Here is an 18,355-nt window from a genome sequence, read left to right on the forward strand (position 1 = left end):
CTGGCTTTATTTACAAATTAGTAATAATGTCTAGCCCCATGTTCAAGAATGGCCTTTTTCTTGCTCTTTTTACGTTATTTGAAAATGAAATATTGTTATTTTTTAAACAAAGCGATTATTATTATTATTATTAATTTAGAATTATATAAAATCCTGTTGGATATTCTCACATATATATATATTATTAACCCTGTTATTAGCAGTACAATATCATGGCTCCCAAGAGGCGCACAATGGGACTGCCTTGCAGTTCTCCAGCTGTATCTACTGAAAGAGTGCAAGGTTCAAGGCACGAGGGCAGGGGGCACGGGATGGGCCGCAGAGCCGCACACAGAAGACCGACCTAGCCCATGGGTAAGGGAGGAGGAGGAAGGGGGAGGGGGTGTACCCCCACCCCACCACACTGGCAACACTTTAAGGGGCATTGCACTTATAATGGCGCTGACTAGAGAAACATTTTCGCAGTTCTGTTCTTAGTACCAGTCTGCAGGTTCACACTAAAATGATGTAACTAATAATGGCATCTTTATGCTTTCATTAATAAAATAATGATAAAAATACTCTTTCAAAAGGCCGCTGTTTAGTTAGTTGGACAGTTGGATCCATAACAAATTACTATGGGAATAAATATCACTGAATTACAGAAACATCCTCCAATCCTCCAATCCTCCAAATGTAATTATTGGCGGAGAGTCACGTCATATTTTTAAATTTACTGTAGGCCTACCATATGCGACATGAGTCTCACTAGTGTTGAGTAATGTGCTGTTAAAAGTGGTGTAGATCTTATTTATATAAAGATTATATTGAAGTTAGATGCAATAGCCTACAACTATTTTAGCACCGTTTTGCGCTGCTCTGAGACAAGCATGGGGACTGGTCTTGATAAATCAATGAGATTTTTATTTTCACTGAATCTCCGTTTAGGTATTTGACTAGAATTAGAAAATGAGGGTGTAGAAATGTTATACTCTTACTGTATCCTTTATTTAACTAGGCAAGTCAGTTAAGAAAATATTGGTACTTACAAGGACAGCCTACTTCTTCCTCCCTGTCGGGGAATTGAACCCCAGTCTCCCGCGTGCCCGCAGGACACTGCATTTTTTAGTTAAATATCCCAGAACAGTACTCCCGATCGTCCGTTGTACAGCTAATGGAAACCCAGAGGGTTTTTCATTTTCTTTGGAATAGAAACACCATAATATTAATAAAATTAACCCCAAACTCTAAAAGTAATTGGAAAGGTAGATACAAATTATTTGTGACATTGTGGTAACAATAAAGAATGTAAACAAGATGTAAACAATATGCTGTGTTTTTATTTACAGTCGTGATGGACAGCTGGTGGCATTTTGAAAACAGGTTTTCAAACACTTGTAGCCCGATTAGCAGGACAATAGAATCTTAATAGCCCGGCTACTGTAGGTGTGAACATCCCCCTACCTGCAATGTATTCGATGCTTAAGCACTCTGAAGTGTTACATTTCTAACTCAAAACAGCAGTACAGTAATTCTTCATCAACATCTTTATGCTTTAGTTAATAAAAGAATGATAAAAATACTCTTTCAAAATGCTGATGTTTATTTAGTTATGGATCCATAACGAATTACTATGGGAATAAATATCACTGAATGACAGAAATATTGGAACAAAGTTGTTTAATGAAGGTAAACAAATTGTTGCTTACTGAATATTCTTTCAAACACGTTGTACAGCACCATTATGGCTATTAGCAGGGCTATATTTTGTGTAAGTTTGGTAAAGTTTTTATGAAACCTTTTATTGGGTTAATCAATTAAAATCTTGCATAGAAAGTTATTGCTCTCCCATTAAAATGTTCCAGTGGAATTCTCAGTGTGTAAGAGAAGATCACCAGGAGGAGATCTCACCAACTCTACGGAGTTATTTTCAGAACAGGGTGATAATTGAGCTGTTGCTTTTTACAGCCGAACACAAGTCTTCTCTCTCGGGTAGCATCAATGTTTATTATTGGAAATATGAGAGTGTGTTTTCCAGACCAATGACTGGGAAGGGTTTCAGATAAATCTATCCTGACATCTTTGCTACTACACCGTTACCTGTGAGTGAATGTTTTTCTTTTTTATTTCACCTTTATGAGTTAGTGATGATACTTATGAGGACATGTCAGTGATGAGTTCTCCTATAAATTAACAGCATATTAGTTATAAAGAGAGTGAGGGAATTTGCCATTGTTAATCTCATAAGAAAAAGCTCTTCCTACCCGTCACTGAAACTAACTAGAGAGTTGCCATGATGGGGTTTTTGGTCAACATGTTGGCTCAAGTCCTTGTAAAATCCCAAGGCAATCCTGACCGTATGTTGATTATTTTTAGATTATTTGCAGGATAATGTGGGTGATATTGTGGTGTTGTATTGTGTTTCCACCCTGCAGGATAATGTGGTTGATATTGTAGTGTTGTATTGTGTTTCCACCCTGCAGGATAATGTGGTTGATATTGTGGTGTTGTATTGTGTTTCCACCCTGCAGGATAATGTGGTTGATATTGTGGTGTTGTATTGTGTTTCCACCCTGCAGGATAATGTGGTTGATATTGTGATGTTGTATTGAGTATTCCACCCAGCAGGATAATGTGGTTGATATTGTGGTGTTGTATTGTGTTTCCACCCTGCAGGATAATGTGTTTGATATTGTGGTGTTGTATTGTGTTTCCACCCTGCAGGATAATGTGGTTGATATTGTGGTGTTGTATTGTGTTTCCACCCTGCAGGATAATGTGGTTGATATTGTGGTGTTGTATTGTGTTTCCACCCTGCAGGATAATGTGGTTGATATTGTGGTGTTGTATTGTGTTTCCACCCTGCAGGATAATGTGGACCTGGGAGATCTGATGTTCTCTCTGTGCTACCTGCCCACTGCTGGCAGACTGACCATCACCATGATCAAGGCCAGGAACCTTAAGGCCATGGACATCACTGGGGCATCAGGTAGAAGTCAACACTACCTCACACCATAACAACACTACCACAAAAGCACATAATATCTCACTGTGTATTTCTATTCAGCACTTTAACACTGTGTTTCTATTCAATACTACCTAACATCAACATATGCTGTATACAACAAAAATAGCACAGCGGACTCTTTCTCAGTCTCTATGTCTCGGTCTCGGTCTCAGTCTGTCTCAGTCTCTTCCTCTCTCTCTTCCTCTCTCTCTCTCTCTCTCTCTCTCTCTCTCTCTCTCTCTCTCTCTCTCTCTCTCTCTCTCTCTCTCTAGACCCGTACGTGAAGGTCTCTCTAATGTGTGACGGTCGGAGATTAAAGAAGAGGAAGACCTCCACTAAGAGGAACACTCTGAACCCTGTCTACAATGAAGCCATAGTCTTTGATGTCCCCCCAGAGAACATTGACCAGATCGGCCTTATGATCGCCGTCATGGACTATGACCGGTGAGTAAATGGGCGTTAACTCAGAGATCCAGTTGTTGTTAACTCAGTGACTCAGTAGCTTTTAACTCAGTAGCTTTTAACTCAGTAGCTTTTAACTCAGTGACTCCATAGCTTTTAACTCAGTGACTCCATAGCTTTTAACTCAGTGACTCAGTAGCTTTTAACTCAGTAGCTTTTAACTCAGTAGCTTTTAACTCAGTGACTCCATAGCTTTTAACTCAGTGATTCAGTAGCTTTTAACTCAGTAGCTTTTAACTCAGTGACTCAGTAGCTTTTAACTCAGTAGCTTTTAACTCAGTAGCTTTTAACTCAGTGACTCAGTAGTTTTTAAATTGTGGTTCTTATGCAGTATATACCTTTGTGCTACTTGTCAGTCTATCAGGCTTCTTATAGCCCTTTGAGAGAGTAGATACCTCCAGTCAAGACAATACTTATTCAGAATTGATGCAAGGCCTATAGAGGGTTAAAAAGCTTTCAATGCCGATGGGAGTGAAATAGAGAAGGTTACGTTACTCCAGGGCCTCCTGTCTTGTGGGTAGCAGTCCAACATCTTCTCGTATTTATCTTCCTTCTATTCTTTCTCTTATCAATTCTCATTTTAGTACCACTATGTTTCTCCACCATGACAAATGTATCATCATTACTGTGAAGGCAGACATATTCACACGATCACCTAGCTTTGCAACACCCACCCGTAGCACACGCTACAGCAGGTATATTTCACTGGTCATCCCCAAATCCAACACCTGCTTTGGCCGCCTTTCCTTCCAGTTCTCTGCTGCCAATGACTGGAACGAATTGCAAAAATCACTGAAGCTGGAGACTTATTTCTCCCTCTCTAACTATAACCATCAGCTGTCAGAGCAGCTTACCAATCACTGTACCTGCACACAGCCAATCTGTAAAAAGCACACCCAACTACCTCATCCCCATATTGTTATTTATCTTTTTGTTATTTTGCACCCCAGTATCTCTACTTGCACATCATCATCTGCACATCTATCACTCCAGTGTTAATGCTACATTGTAGTTATTTCACCTCTATTTATTGCCTTACCTCCCTAATCTTCTACATTTGCACACGCTATACATAGATTTTTCTATTGTGTTATTGACTGTACATTTGTTTATGTGTAATTCTGCTTTATCTTGGCCAGGTCGCAGTTGTAAATGAGAACTTGTTCTCAACTGGCCTACCTGGTTAAATAAAGGTGAAATAAAAAAACTGTTAAAAAATAATGAGTGTTCTGTCACACCGTTATTGAAAAGATACTCTCATTCTGTCACATCATTTAGTTCTGTCACACCTTTCATACAGACGCAATATGAATGTTCTTTCCTGAGATTTCACATCCCATCATACATTTTGGTTGATGCCCTATTTTTCACTGAATTCACACATTTTCAATGAGTCATGTGATTCACTTTTAGATCCACACAGGGTTACTGTAATGTTACTTTAATGTTCTATCTAAAGTTAGGAATAAACTTGTAGGTTTATCTTACTACCCAAATAAATGTTAAGTTTAGTTAGAGACAGTACTCCTTCATCTCCCGTCCAAAGGCAGGAGTAATGAAGGCCTCTGTATGTTTCCCTATCCAGTGTAGGCCATAATGAGGTCATCGGGGTGTGTAAAGTGGGCAACGATGCAGAGCACCTGGGCCGAGACCACTGGAGCGAAATGCTGTCGTACCCACGAAAACCCATCGCCCACTGGCACCCGCTCATAGAGGTAAAGTCAGTGTTCGTTTGTCTGTGTGTGTGTGCCCACATATGTGTCTTTGTTTCCAAGTGCAACATTTTCAAGGTTTGTCTCAGCTGAAATAGGTTTGTATTGCATATTGTCAAAATGACTCAAATACCCGACATCTTGAAGTTGACTAGTTTGACCTATGTCTGGTGGTTTCAGATTTCAGACGGTAGAGTGTCGTTACCTGCCACAGAAACTCATTCATCAAACTTATCCTCCTCTTTTCTAAGGCCTCATTCTTCTCAGTAATCAATACCCTAAGAGGCTCTCAACCTCTCTACCTCCCATCGCAAAAAATCCTCCATTGTTAAAAACAACCACAGCTGAGAATTTCCAAGGCTTTCAGCGAGTAGAACTACCTTGTTTTTTTGTTGTTGTTGTTGAGCCAAATCTACTAAGGAAAAATACAATTAAAATCAGACTTTCATGTGTACAGGTGGTCAATGGTAGTTACTTCCCAAGCATGGCAGCAAGAATACTGTTTCTTCTGAAGAAAAACCTAGGCCTTTTTACATTTCATGTCTACATTGCATTGTATAAGATGTTGCTATGTACAAGTTAGCTGAACAACGGTATACATACAGTAGCTGACATTAATTGGAAAGATATAATAATACATCTATTTTTATTATTATTATGGCGGATAGATTGAGTGAAGAGGAGTGTTGAGGAGTTGAAGGAGAGAGTTTGTGACCTGTGCACTCAGCCTTGCGTAATGGCTTTATTGTGTTGGCATCAAAGGAGACTGTCTTCCTTTAGAACACAGCTGAGTGAACCACCAAGGTTTAGAGAGGGAATGAGGGAGAGAAAGAGAGAATGAGACAGACAGATAGGGAGAGACATACTGCAGATAAAGTGAAAGAGACAGTACGAGAGCAAGAAAAGAGATAGAGAGACAGACAGAGCAGGATTTGAGAAAAGGAACAATTAAGCGGACTATTCTGTTTGCTTCAGGGTTACTTACTTAGTTAGTTACATTATGTGACTATGCTTTGAAATCCTAATTTGAGCCCCCAGGAAAGCACATCTATTATTTAGCAGTCTGCCTCACCAGCCATTTGAATCAATGTTGTTCGGCCTTCACAAGGCCCTCCCCCCAAAAATCACATATTCAAAACACGCCCGGGACGCAAAAGGACTTCAAACGTAACTATGTTTGTTTGTGTTTGTTTGCTCAGTAACCCATCACTCTCTCCCTCACTCTCTTTCTGTAATGGCTTCTGTCTTTTTGCTTTTTAGCCAGCAAACAAAACAATTACTGTCAAGAAGAACTGACCCTTTCACTGGAAAATACATCTGACCTCGATGAGATGACAAGAGAGGAAGACGTTTTTCTGCTTGCTTAACTAACCGATTCTGAGCGGCTAGATTTCTGCAAGCGAAATAATCAATCAAGTGCTTTCATGTTGAAGTGCTGGGAGTTTGAGAGAATCTCTGCTTTCACTACGGGTGTTTTAGAGAGTAGTTCTGTTTGGCAGTCCTCTAAGGAGGATTCAGAGGCAATGAAGATTATTTCAAAAACAGATTTTAGTTTGGCACAGCTTGTTGCTTATCACCTACAATTAGTGAGAGAGTCTTGAATTTGTGAGCTCTTATTAATGTCTTTATGTCGCAACTGCTACTATTAAGCTTTAACTACAGTGCAGTGAACTTCACCTACTAACAGAACTCACAACTTAATCGGTTTATCAAAGTAGCAGATTTGGTCAATACACTGACCCGAAATGATCTGTTATCTTCATCCCCTTTACAGAATGTCTCTAGGACTACTAATCTACATGTACACAGCTATCTTTATTGGCGGTTTATCTCTCTCATCTCTCTTCTCTCTCTCTCTCCCACAGTACCAAGGCACCACAGGCGGGAGCCAGGCAGGGTCCTGTAACTCCCTGAAGACTCCTCCGTCTCCGTAAGCTTAACCGTCTGGTCCCTCCCAGAATATGACCGCAAGGAGAAGAGCCAGGCGGCCCAGCCCAACCGTAGGAGCACCATCCTGCTGAGTGGTCGACATACTGTTATACGTCACGACCGTGTGCGGTCGATCTTATGGTTGTCAGAGACCAATTATTGTCTGCTCTGTGTCTCTGGGACAGGACGTTTGCATGGGGAGTTGGATTGATTCAGTTGCATGTTGAGTGACCACATAATATGGTTGTTTTCTTTTTATTCAGTTCCAAAAAGAAAATCGATGACAAAAACAACCAGGAGGTTTTAACAGTTTGCTCTAAGCCTGAGTTTGAAGTAACCGTTTTTTACATTAGTCTTGCTCTACCTGTTTTTAATGGGGTGTGTCTGTATTGCACAGTGTACTTAAAAACAACCAGTCGAATTGACATACATATTTCATTTGGAAACGGTGCATGAGGTCATGGTTTTTGGTGGAATATCTTCTCCTCAGTTTCTTTCGGTTTCTGTTCTTGGAATAGAATGTTTTGTCGGATGATCACATGACATGTGCAGTGGCTATTCATTTCTTAGACTTAGTACCTGTACGTAAAAATGTCCTTTCAAATGTTATCAATAAATATTTATTAATAAAAACACAGCTGGATGGTCAATGTTAATATTCCCCACCTGTTGCTATGACAACCGCAGATTATCGTGAGGCGATAAAAGGCAAGTGTAAAACTAGATGGTAATGAAAACCAACATGCCTAATCTGATCATGTAAATGAATACAATTATTGTGTGTAATTGGGGGACGGTGATTCTATTAAGTTATTACAGTAAGCTAAATGTCAAAATAAAATAGGAAAAGGCACAAACTGAGTGACTGTCAAATACTGTAGAGAGAGGGTGAGAGACGACCAAGACCAGAGAGAAGGGGTATCAAGAGATAGTCATATGACATTTAAAAAAAATAAACAGCGAAATGTGTGTGTGTGTGTGTGTGTGTGTCTAAGTGTTTTCTGAGAGATGGAGATGGGGTCTAGTCATTTGTTTTGTACCTTGTTGATGATCCGTTGTTTATTTTTGCATATTACAAATCCAATAAATGAGATTGCAGCCGAGTGGATAACCATGACAGGAAGAAACGGCTGTATTTGTGAGAAGGTTACTAATGAATCCACATAGAAACCAATCCCAAATGAACATCTGCTCGGAACATTCACAGATGATTTATCAATATGGTTTAGAATAATCTGGATACATGCCTAGTTGCTAACTACTGTTTCACTTTGTCAGCTGGGTTCAGCCAGTAATACTGTGTGGCTATGCATACCTCTTGGGGATACATGTACTTGTACATTTGAGGCTCTGACAGAATATTGACTCCACTGTTTCCTTCAGTGTCATACAGGCTCGTCAGTTTTAGAGCAAGCTGATTGGCTATCGAACCATTAGCTCCTTATTGCGTAGGCTGCATGTTCTGGGGCTAAATTGGTCCACCGTCGCTCTCCATGGATTAGCTGCCTCCAGTGATGATGAGCTGTGATTTGTCACTGTCAGAGAGGGTGTTTTCAATTAGACATGCCTGCCCCTCACAAAGTGCCAGAAATCAGAGTCTGATGGAGTTGTACCTACTCCATATGCTGTTCTCAGGTCAATTTAGCATGTTCCTCCAAATGGTAAAGTTAGGGATTAGGAGGGTAAACTGATCCTAGATCTGTGCCTGCTACCCGCAGCACTAGAGGTGTGGTGTTCTAATCTAATCAATTGTACCTCGTGTATTGAGCCAGTTTATCAGATATACTGTAGATCAGAAGAGTTCTACCGTGACTGTCTTTTGAATATCCATGTTTCATTATCTGATGCTTTTAGTGATTAATGACTTTATATATTGAAGTATACCTGAATGATGGCTGCCATTGTATTGACTTTAGTCATGGGAATTACGTAACGTCTGTTGTACTATGGACTTTTACCATTTCTGGAAATCACTCTTATGGCTACTGTGAAGGTTAACCACATTTACCAGCAGGACTTCATAGCTCCATACACATCTATAACAAGCCAACATTGTGTACGTTTTGAATATGACAAGATAGAACACTAGGAACTGGAGCCATCTATTTCTTTTTTAGCTGAGCATGTCATCAGCAGTGGTGGAAAGTGTTTGAGTAAAAATAATTTAAATTACTACTTAAATATTTTTGACAACTTTTCCTTGGCTACATTCCTAAAGAAAATAAAGTTATTTTTACTCCATACATTTTCCCTGACACCCAAAATACTCATTACACCCAAAATACGGTGCTCAGCAGGACAGGAAAATGATCCAATTCACTCACTTATCTAGAGAACATCACTGGTCATCCCTACTGCCTCTGATCAGGTAGACTCACTAAACATACAGTACATGCTTTGTTTGTTAATTATGTATGAGTGTTGGAGTGTGCCCTGGCTATCCGTAAATAAAATAAAAAACTAGAAAATGGTGCCGTCTGGTTTGCTTAATATAAGGAATTTTAAATGATTTATACTTTTACTTTTGATACTTAGGTATATTTTAGCAATTACATTTACTTTTGGTACTTAAGTATATTTAAAACCAAATACTTTTAGAATTTTACTGAAGTAGTATTTTCTGTGTGACTTTCACTTTTACTTAAGTCATTTTCTATTAAGGTATCTTTACTTTTAGTATGACAACTGGGTACTTTTTCCACCACTGGTCATCAGCCGATACATTCTCCCCTGCATATGGGACACTTTAGAAGATGACGCGTGACACCATTTAGATGATGATGATGATGCAATGTTCGCTATAAACAGGGCAATTTCCCCTTTCTGTGTAACCTACAGGATGCTTTGGAAATAGAATTAGGAATTAGAACTCTAGAATGGTTATGAACCTTCTTATGACGGTCTAAAGGGTCAGCCATTTTGGTCAGGGAGGTGGTCAAACATGATTTGCCAGTGCTGTGATAAGATAGTGTAAAACAATGAATTTGAAGATTATCTGCATTGTATGTTTGTTAGCTATAGCCAGACAGTTTTATAGCAATGATTTCACACATTTTTCAAATTATGCCAATATGCCAACATTCCATTTAAACAATGCAGTCAATCCACAGCTATGCACTGGCTGAAATCAGTTGATGATAGGATTTAGACAAGTTGTAAATGCAACAAGTACTGATATCGTATAATATAATAACAAACACAGTTTTCCAATATATATATATTTTTTACATTTCTGGTCTGTTTACATATATTGTTGAGTCTATTTATACTGAAAATTGGTATAAACAGTATTTATAATTATACAACAATATTCTGGAGTTACAACTGCCCTATCCCATTTGGCCAGTCTGAGATATGGCATTTTCTTTGCAATTCTGCCTAGAAAGCCAGCATCCCGTAGTCGCCTCCTTACTGTTGAAGTTGAAACGGGTGTTTTGTAGGTACTATTTAACGAAGCTGCCAGTTGAGGATCTGTTTCTCAAACTAGACACTCTAATATACTTGTCCTCTTGCTCAGTTGTGCACCGGGGTCTCCCACTCCTCTTTCTATTGTGGTTAGAGCCAGTTTACACTGTTCTGTAAAGGGAGTAGTACACAGCGTTGTACGAGATCTTCAGTTTCTTGGCAATTTCTCGCATGGAATAGCTTTAATTTCTCAGAACAAGAATAGACTGACACGTTTCAGAAGAAAGTGCTTTGTTTCTGGCCCTTTTGAGCCTGTAATCGAACCCACAAATGCTGATGCTCCAGATAGTCAACTAGTCTAAAGATGGCCAGTTTTATTGCTTCTTTAATCAGGACAACAGTTTTCAGCTGTGCTAACATAATTGCAAAAGGGTTTTCTAATGATAAATTAGCCTTTTAAAATGATAAACTTGGATTAGCTAACACAACGTGCCATTGGATCACAGGGGTGATGGTTGCTGATAATGTTCCTCTGTACGCCTATGTAGATAGTCCATAAATAATCAGCCGTTTCCAGCTACAATAGTCATCTACAGCATTAACAATGGTGACACTGAATTTCTGATCAATTTGATGTTATTTTAATGGACAAAAATATTAGCTTTTCTTTCAAAAAGAAGGACATTTCTTAGTGACCCCAAACTTTTGAATGGTACTGTATATGTTCATATTCTTATTCCATCCCTTTAGATTTGTGTGTTTCGGGTAGTTGTTGGGGAATTGTTAGATTACTTGTTAGATATTACTGCACTGACGGAACTAGAGGCACAAGCATTTCGCTACACTCACATTAACATCCTGTAACCAAGTGTATGTGACCAATACAATTTTATTCAATTTGATTTAATTTATATAACAAAATTTCTGATATTTATTATGCCTTTTATTTTCTTGCAGAAGTAAAAAGAGGAAATGCATCACCGATGCCTCTACTGCCATTCATTCTAATTAGACTGGTTTGGATTTCTCCCTGATGAAAATGGCTGCCATTATCCCCCCATTCTATAACTTTGAGGGATTATGTTATAGCCACTTTAGTAATTTAATAGGATCTCTATGGAGTTGACCGCCAGATGACAGGGGCAGACAAACTGTCTTTCTCTCTCTCTCTCTCTTTGTGTGTGTGTGTGTGTGTGCGTGTGTGTGTATGCGTGTGTGTTGCATGTTGTATGAAGAGAGCACCACTTTCCTCCACACAAAACATTAATAAAGTAGAGTACCATCGTTGTAGTGTTGCATCTCGTTGTATGATGCCACATTCTTTACACCAGCTCTGCTGTCTGAGCACCTCCATGAACTCTACCACTGTCCTGTTCACCACAGATTAAGATTTTTACATGGCCATTTGGGGCTTCTTCACGCTCCACCTGCCACAGTGATGATATCTCTGTTATCTCATCCCAGCTAGGGAGGCCAATGGAAATGTATTTTTTCTTCCATGATTTTTACTGTATCATTATATCAAGGCAAGACATTGCCTTTTTCTTCAGGTCTAACATCCCATGGGGTATAAAACACACCATCTCATGGTCTTACTGCTTTAACACAGCTCGTCAATACTGCTCCTTCACAGGTCATTAACATACGGCTTTTACTCAGCCATACACTATGCTGTATAGAACATAACACTGCTAAGCAGGGCATTGTCATAGACCACCATAAAGAGAGAGTGTGTATCATCTCTACCACTAGTGCTGTTAACAGACAGAGACTGGTGCTACTGCACTGTAGAACATCCTCTTCCATATCTGCTCTCCATTACATTCAGCTAGCTGCAGTCTGTTTCTTTTCTATTGTCCATGATCCCTCTCTTCTCCTCTGTTTAGCATATAGCATCACTCAGGCCGTTGGTTAGAGTTGCTGTGATGTAGATAAGGCCTCTCATCCCTGACTGATATAAACCAGGCCGTTAGCTAGCTGCGCTGCTGTTGGATGTTGCCGTGCTACAGATGAATAATTTAGTTACCATTAGTATGCGCAGTGTCACAGGTCTCTCTGAGCGCCTTTATGACAGCCAGCCTGCTGTCGCCTCTCGTCTGGTTAACAACCATGACCCATGGTCCCGCAGTCCACCTACACCAACCATTACTGTATGACAATAGGGTGTGTGAGTGTGACGTGTCTGTCTGTCTCTCTCTCTCTGTGTGTGTGTGTGTGTGTGTGTGTGTGTGTGTGTGTGTGTGTGTGTGTGTGTGTGTGTGTGTGTGTGTGTGTGTGTGTGTGTGTGTGTGTGTGTGTGTGTGTGTGCATTTGTGCGTGCATACCTGCAAACCTATCGTTAGTGGTCTGAGTGAAGTGCATAAACTACTGTGATCCATCCAGGTGCCTTCAGAGGTGTTAGCCTATCATGTTGTGTGAGCTTTTATCACTAATTGCCTCAGAGGATGACACACAGAGTAATTATCTGGCTGACATGTAGCACTTAAAAGCTGACACTAACAGACGCTGAGCCAGGGAGGCTTGCTATCTCTTACGCTACATGTGGTGGCGATCTGCTTTTAATAGTGCAGACATAGAGGAGGTATGAATAGACGTGTTGCCATGACTCTTGCCCACTGGGCCACATGTATTCACTGAGTCGACACGGACTACAACAAGCATGTTTTCACTGAGTCGACTCTTGGACTACAACAAGCATGTATTCACTGAGTCAACTCTTGGACTACAACAAGCATGTATTCACTGAGTCGACTCTTGGACTACAACAAGCATTTATTCTGATTGCCAACAGTAGTAGTCTGTTGAATGTGGCACTTGATAATCAACTGTATAATCATACTCATTGTGGAGTGATTGACCTGTGCTCAGCCACCCTCTCCTTGCAACATGATGCAGGCAAATGATGAGAAAATAAACTGCTGCAATAGGGTGAAGGCAGAGGTTGAAAATGAGTACAGGCAGAGAGAGAGGTATAGAGAAGGAAAGAGAGAGAGAGACATACAGTTGTAGGATCTTAACTTGAGACAGTTTGCTACAGCAGGAAAATAATTCTGCAGCAACAGGAAATGTGAATTATTATGTGGATTATAATTAAGTAAGATTCTTTGTAGGGGTTGATACATTGTTTATTTGGGATAATCAAGTGTGACATTTTAAAATGGAAATTACAAACTTACAAAGCCTTTTGTAATATAATACAACTTTGAATTTCTTGTTTTGCAGTACAAATCTTAGAAACAAAAGAGTGATCAAATTAAGATCCTTCATCTGTAGACAGACAGACATACAGGCAGACTAGGTCTATAGAAATAAGCTGTTCCAGTGTTTTTGGTGGATATGCGGATAGGTAACTAACCTGATGATGTCACAATGCCCCTTTACCAGGGATGGAGCACTAGTTATTATAAGGGAACATTATGAGGTAACATGTTGCCACGGAAACACACTTATGTCATAATCTCGAACCACATTAAACTGTCAGACAAGCTCAGGTAGAGCGCATTAGCTACATTTGAGCGATCTCTCAACCAATAACTGATTTGATTGATTACAACAGTACACTACCCTGGCGTGACATGGGTCAGAGACTAAGTGACCCTGTCCCCGAGGTATCCCCTAGGGAGAAACCAAAGGAGACCCAGGAACATAAAGATAAACCCAAGGAGAAGAGGATCCCTCCAGCTCTGAACTTTCTTCAGCTGTTTACACTGCTGAACTGCGTCAAGGTGAAGAAAACACCCTTTGATCCCTCCCAGAGTGGTGAGGGGAGAAAAGGAACAACGATAAACGATACGAACAACAATAATGACTCTGATACTGGTGAGTGTTAGGAGGTGTATATTGATTAGTGCTGCTACATAGTACAATTATTTAGGCTTCACTTGGAGAAAAAAAACACATCATGTGTCTTAGAAATGTTTCACTTACAGGCTTGGACAACTCTGCAGGTGACGTAAAAAGGATCAAGGACAAGAGTAAAGGAAAGGTTAGGGGAGAGAAATACTGTATTAAATCTCAGGACCACAAATGCAGAACGACACCGGAAACAGAAAAAGACATTAAACAAAGACCTAACTCGGTAAGACATCCAAACTTGCTAATCAATGAGGATTTACCAATGCATTTGACAATTGATAATGACCACAATCAGAAAAACACAGCATATTGTGTTGAATTTGATACTTTGACACGGCTTGACAAATGTGATGATGTTACAATGCCCCTTCGGGTGGGGTAGGCCGTAATAGTTATTAGGAAAAGTCTAAACGGAATCCATGGAACGTCCCAACTCTGACGTCCCAACCCTTACCCCATTGATGTTGAAATTGAAATGGTTAAGGTAAGGGTTAAGGTTAGGGTAGGGGTTAAGGTTAGGGTTTAGGGTAGGGACCTCCCAAGGATCACGGACAGCACTAACGCTAGTTATTATGGTGTAACATTTTGACATGGAAACACACTTATGAAATACAATTTGCTGCTAATCAAGCTAGAGCTCATTGGCTACATATTTTCAACATTGATATTGTAGTTTGAAATATCAGTAGATTCCTAACTGATGTACTGATTGTGACCCTGAGGTCTCCCCTGAGGAGAAAGCAAAGGAGACCCAGCAGAAAGAGAAGAAGAAGAGCATCCATCCAGCTGTGGCAGCCCTGCAGCTGTTCACTCTCTTCTGCTGTGGTGGGAAAGTCAAGCTGAGGAAGACTCGTCCCTCTCAGAACAGACAGAGTAGAAAGGACCAGGACAAAGATAATGCATCTGATACTGGTGAGTGTTATATGTGTCTGTTGATTAGATATAGAATGAGACTGGCTCCACTTGGAAGAACGTGTCTTCAAAATCAAAATGTCTAATCTACACAGGCTCGGACTTGTCTGGAGGTGATGTTACAACCAAAAGGGTCAAGGACAAGAGTAATGGAAAGGTGGGGAGGGAGAAAGACCGGACTGAAGTTCAGCTGTTGAAATCATCTCAAGACCACAAACCCAGAAGTACAACACCAGAAACAGACAAGGGAACTAATTCGGGACAAAGACCTAACTCTGTGAGACAACCAAACATGCTGTATCATATTTTACTGTGAGCAAAAGATCTTTCCCATAATGCTGCATTATTGTTGGGTGTTACAATTGTCTTATGCAGATAAATCGAAGGACACCACGACAAGTGAAGACCCCTGTGGAGGAAATTTACATAATACCTGACTCTCCGACTCTACCACGTGCCCACGTAAGTTACTGAAACCTTAATTACAATACGGACAGACAGAGATTCAAACATCCAGAAAGTTTCCGCTCTGACCTCAACCTAACTCAGCTTTTCCTCCGTGTAGAGCTCCCTCTCCCAGTTATCCCTGGCTAGGAACCTGGCCATCCTCCCCCTGGAGTGGCAGCTACCTGGAGTCCCTCTGACCACCTCGTCTATGGCAACTAGAACAGAGAGAAAGCCATCCTCTACCAACACTTCGACACAGGCACAGACGGAAACACAGACAACAGATATGAACACAGACACACAGACTACTGCCACCTCTCAGAGCCAGATCTCCATGGTGACCACCCAGTCATCGGAGACCATGACAGAGGTTCACACATCAGACTCCATTACCCAGACCTCCACTCCTGACATGGCACTGACCCCTGAGAGCACTAAGGACATGATCACTACTGATGAGGATGTGAAGGATGACTCTGCTAAAGATTTGATCTCCACCCTAAAAGACACCTCTATAGAGAAATCCATCAGTGAGACCAGCCTGAAAGACCTCATCGCTGAGGATGAGGAAGATGACAATGAGCTGAAGGATATGGCTGCCTCCGCTACCCCTGCTACTGATAATGCCAATGAGGATGCAAAGCCACTGGAGCTTGCAGCACTTTATGACTCCATGTTGACAGTGGAGACCGAGCTGCCTCTGCATCTCTGAAGAGCCAGTTGGCCTAATGAACATTATAATATAGCAAAAGCAATACTATGATCAATTAATAAAAACATTTTTTCTGCAGCAAATTTTCACTACTGTTGATATGTGTAGCAGCTTGTTTAGATTAAGCCTATTTGTTTGAATTCACCAAAAATAATAAATATTACTGCCATGGGAACAATCAAACCACTACAGGTAGGGGAGAGTGAATACATCAGCATAGAGCTCATTTGGGCAATAATGATCCATAGGCATATTACATTCTGTAATGTATGAAATAACATTCACCCATAGCGAAATGACGTGTTCAGACGTGTTCTATTTTCTCCCTCTGTCCTTCCCTCCCACATCCTGATGAGGTTTAGATTGTCATGTTATCCAGCCCTTAAACTGTTTAGCATTTTAATAACACCTCGCAAACTCAGGGCCTAATTACCTTTGTTTCACATGCATCAAATAGAGTCCTCCTATCACCACATATCTGGGCCACCTGAAGGTGCTGTGTTACTGGTGGGTTTCCAACAGATTACAGGGAGATTGGTGAAGTAAGTCAACCTAAATAAGGATGGTGGGAACATCCTCATACTACAGCACATCATTTTCTTTGCATATATTACAGGAGGGGAGGACATATTGGTGTCATCAGAGTAACTGATTAGCACACATACTGTGTGTGCCTCATGTTTTCACACATCATGACGTAGTCCCTGTACGATAACTGTGGAGCGGGGCCTTGTCTTTTTATCACCTTGAATGATGACAGAATAGAGAGCTTTGAAACTATTAAATTAAGTGTTAAAATACCAGGTGAAAAATACTCCGTTAGAAAATCACTTTGAGAATGTAGGTATTTGATGTATTCTCGCAGGTAAGATTTCTGTCAAACTGCACTTTTCTGTCTCTGTCATGCCTGTGGTCGCCAGCTGTACAGCCTCCCCAGAGCTGCATATTCCAGTGGCCTACATGCATGGATAATGAGCTGAGAAGTAGTAGTAGCAGCACATCGTTTAGGGCTACAGCCAAGCTGTCCTTCACCTGAGAATCCCCCTAGTTGTACATGAGTGCACTCTCCACAATAAAGATCAGCCTGACATCAACATACTGTTGACAAAGTTGACATGGAATTAAATTAACATGACATAGATACTGTACATGTATGTAATTAAACATGACGTTTTTGATGACTGTTAATCTAGAAAAGATGCAGAACATATTAACTCTGAAAGGGGAGGGAGAGAAGAGAGAGGGGGATGAATGGGTGGATATAGAGGAGAGACAGTAGGAGGGATGGTGAGATGTGTCCATCTATGAATTCAAATATGAATCTACCCAATAAGGGGATCAAAGTGTCTCTCACCCAGGTTTACACACAGACATGCACGTACACAAAGACATGCATGTACACACACCTACACACACAAAAACACACACACACAAAAACACCCAGTCCCCTATCCAAATGAAGTGGTCAGGGCATCACGGTGATCTAGTTACAAGGATATTGAGAGAAGCCATTTCTTTCCTCTAGAGACTAACATTGATGAGGTTCACTGGACACTCAAACACAACTCCAACAAGTCTGTGAAACAAAAGATTACATCATCATTTTACAGTTTTTTACAATCGCTAGGACCCATTTCTCAATACTTAGGTCACTTTTTCAAAACTCTTCACACAGTTCTCCTAACTAACTTTCAGCTTGGCACAGCAGTTCATTTCACGTTCAAAATGCCCTAAAAGTACCAAAACACTTCATACATGTCTCAAATCAACTCGTTCTTCCATAACACTATCAAAGGTTGTCACCCAACAAGCACACGTTGTCACTCATAAAACAATGACCTAAACAACACTAACAACGGGTAGCAATACACAATGTTTTCTTTACAAAACAAGAATGACATCTCTCTACTGTTTAGAATTCACTGCAGTATATGT

The 18,355-nt window shown here is 40.4% G+C and overlaps 2 protein-coding genes across 2 annotated transcripts in view; both read left to right on the forward strand.

Moving 5' to 3' along the window:
* Positions 1–7,726, forward strand: part of syt9a (synaptotagmin IXa) — a 51,165-nt gene extending 43,439 nt beyond the window's left edge. Inside the window, exons 4-7 of the mRNA XM_029721272.1 lie at positions 2,848–2,968; positions 3,259–3,430; positions 5,034–5,163; positions 7,026–7,726. Coding sequence (XP_029577132.1) covers positions 2,848–2,968; positions 3,259–3,430; positions 5,034–5,163; positions 7,026–7,094 — 492 coding nt within the window. The 3' untranslated portion in view covers positions 7,095–7,726. The remainder of the gene's footprint in view (positions 1–2,847; positions 2,969–3,258; positions 3,431–5,033; positions 5,164–7,025) is intronic.
* Positions 7,727–14,069: 6,343 nt separating this feature from the next.
* On the forward strand, positions 14,070–16,617 carry LOC115167601 (uncharacterized). Its single transcript, XM_029722189.1, has 6 exons — positions 14,070–14,313; positions 14,424–14,572; positions 15,072–15,261; positions 15,357–15,538; positions 15,637–15,723; positions 15,827–16,617. The coding sequence occupies exons 1-6, from the start codon at positions 14,070–14,072 to the stop codon at positions 16,418–16,420; spliced, it is 1,446 nt and encodes a 481-aa protein (XP_029578049.1). The 3' UTR covers positions 16,421–16,617.
* Positions 16,618–18,355: the final 1,738 nt, after the last annotated feature.

Source organism: Salmo trutta, chromosome 29 (assembly GCF_901001165.1).
Source record: "Salmo trutta chromosome 29, fSalTru1.1, whole genome shotgun sequence".
Lineage (NCBI taxonomy): Eukaryota > Metazoa > Chordata > Actinopteri > Salmoniformes > Salmonidae > Salmo > Salmo trutta.

Bases quoted from the DNA above. Each gene is read 5' to 3' on its own strand.
- LOC115167601 (XM_029722189.1), top strand. From the start codon at position 14,070: ATGGGTCAGAGACTAAGTGACCCTGTCCCCGAGGTATCCCCTAGGGAG. The intron at 14,573-15,071 runs GTAAGACATCCA...TGTGACCCTGAG, and splicing joins TTAAACAAAGACCTAACTCG to GTCTCCCCTGAGGAGAAAGC. The intron at 15,724-15,826 runs GTAAGTTACTGA...TCCTCCGTGTAG, and splicing joins CGACTCTACCACGTGCCCAC to AGCTCCCTCTCCCAGTTATC.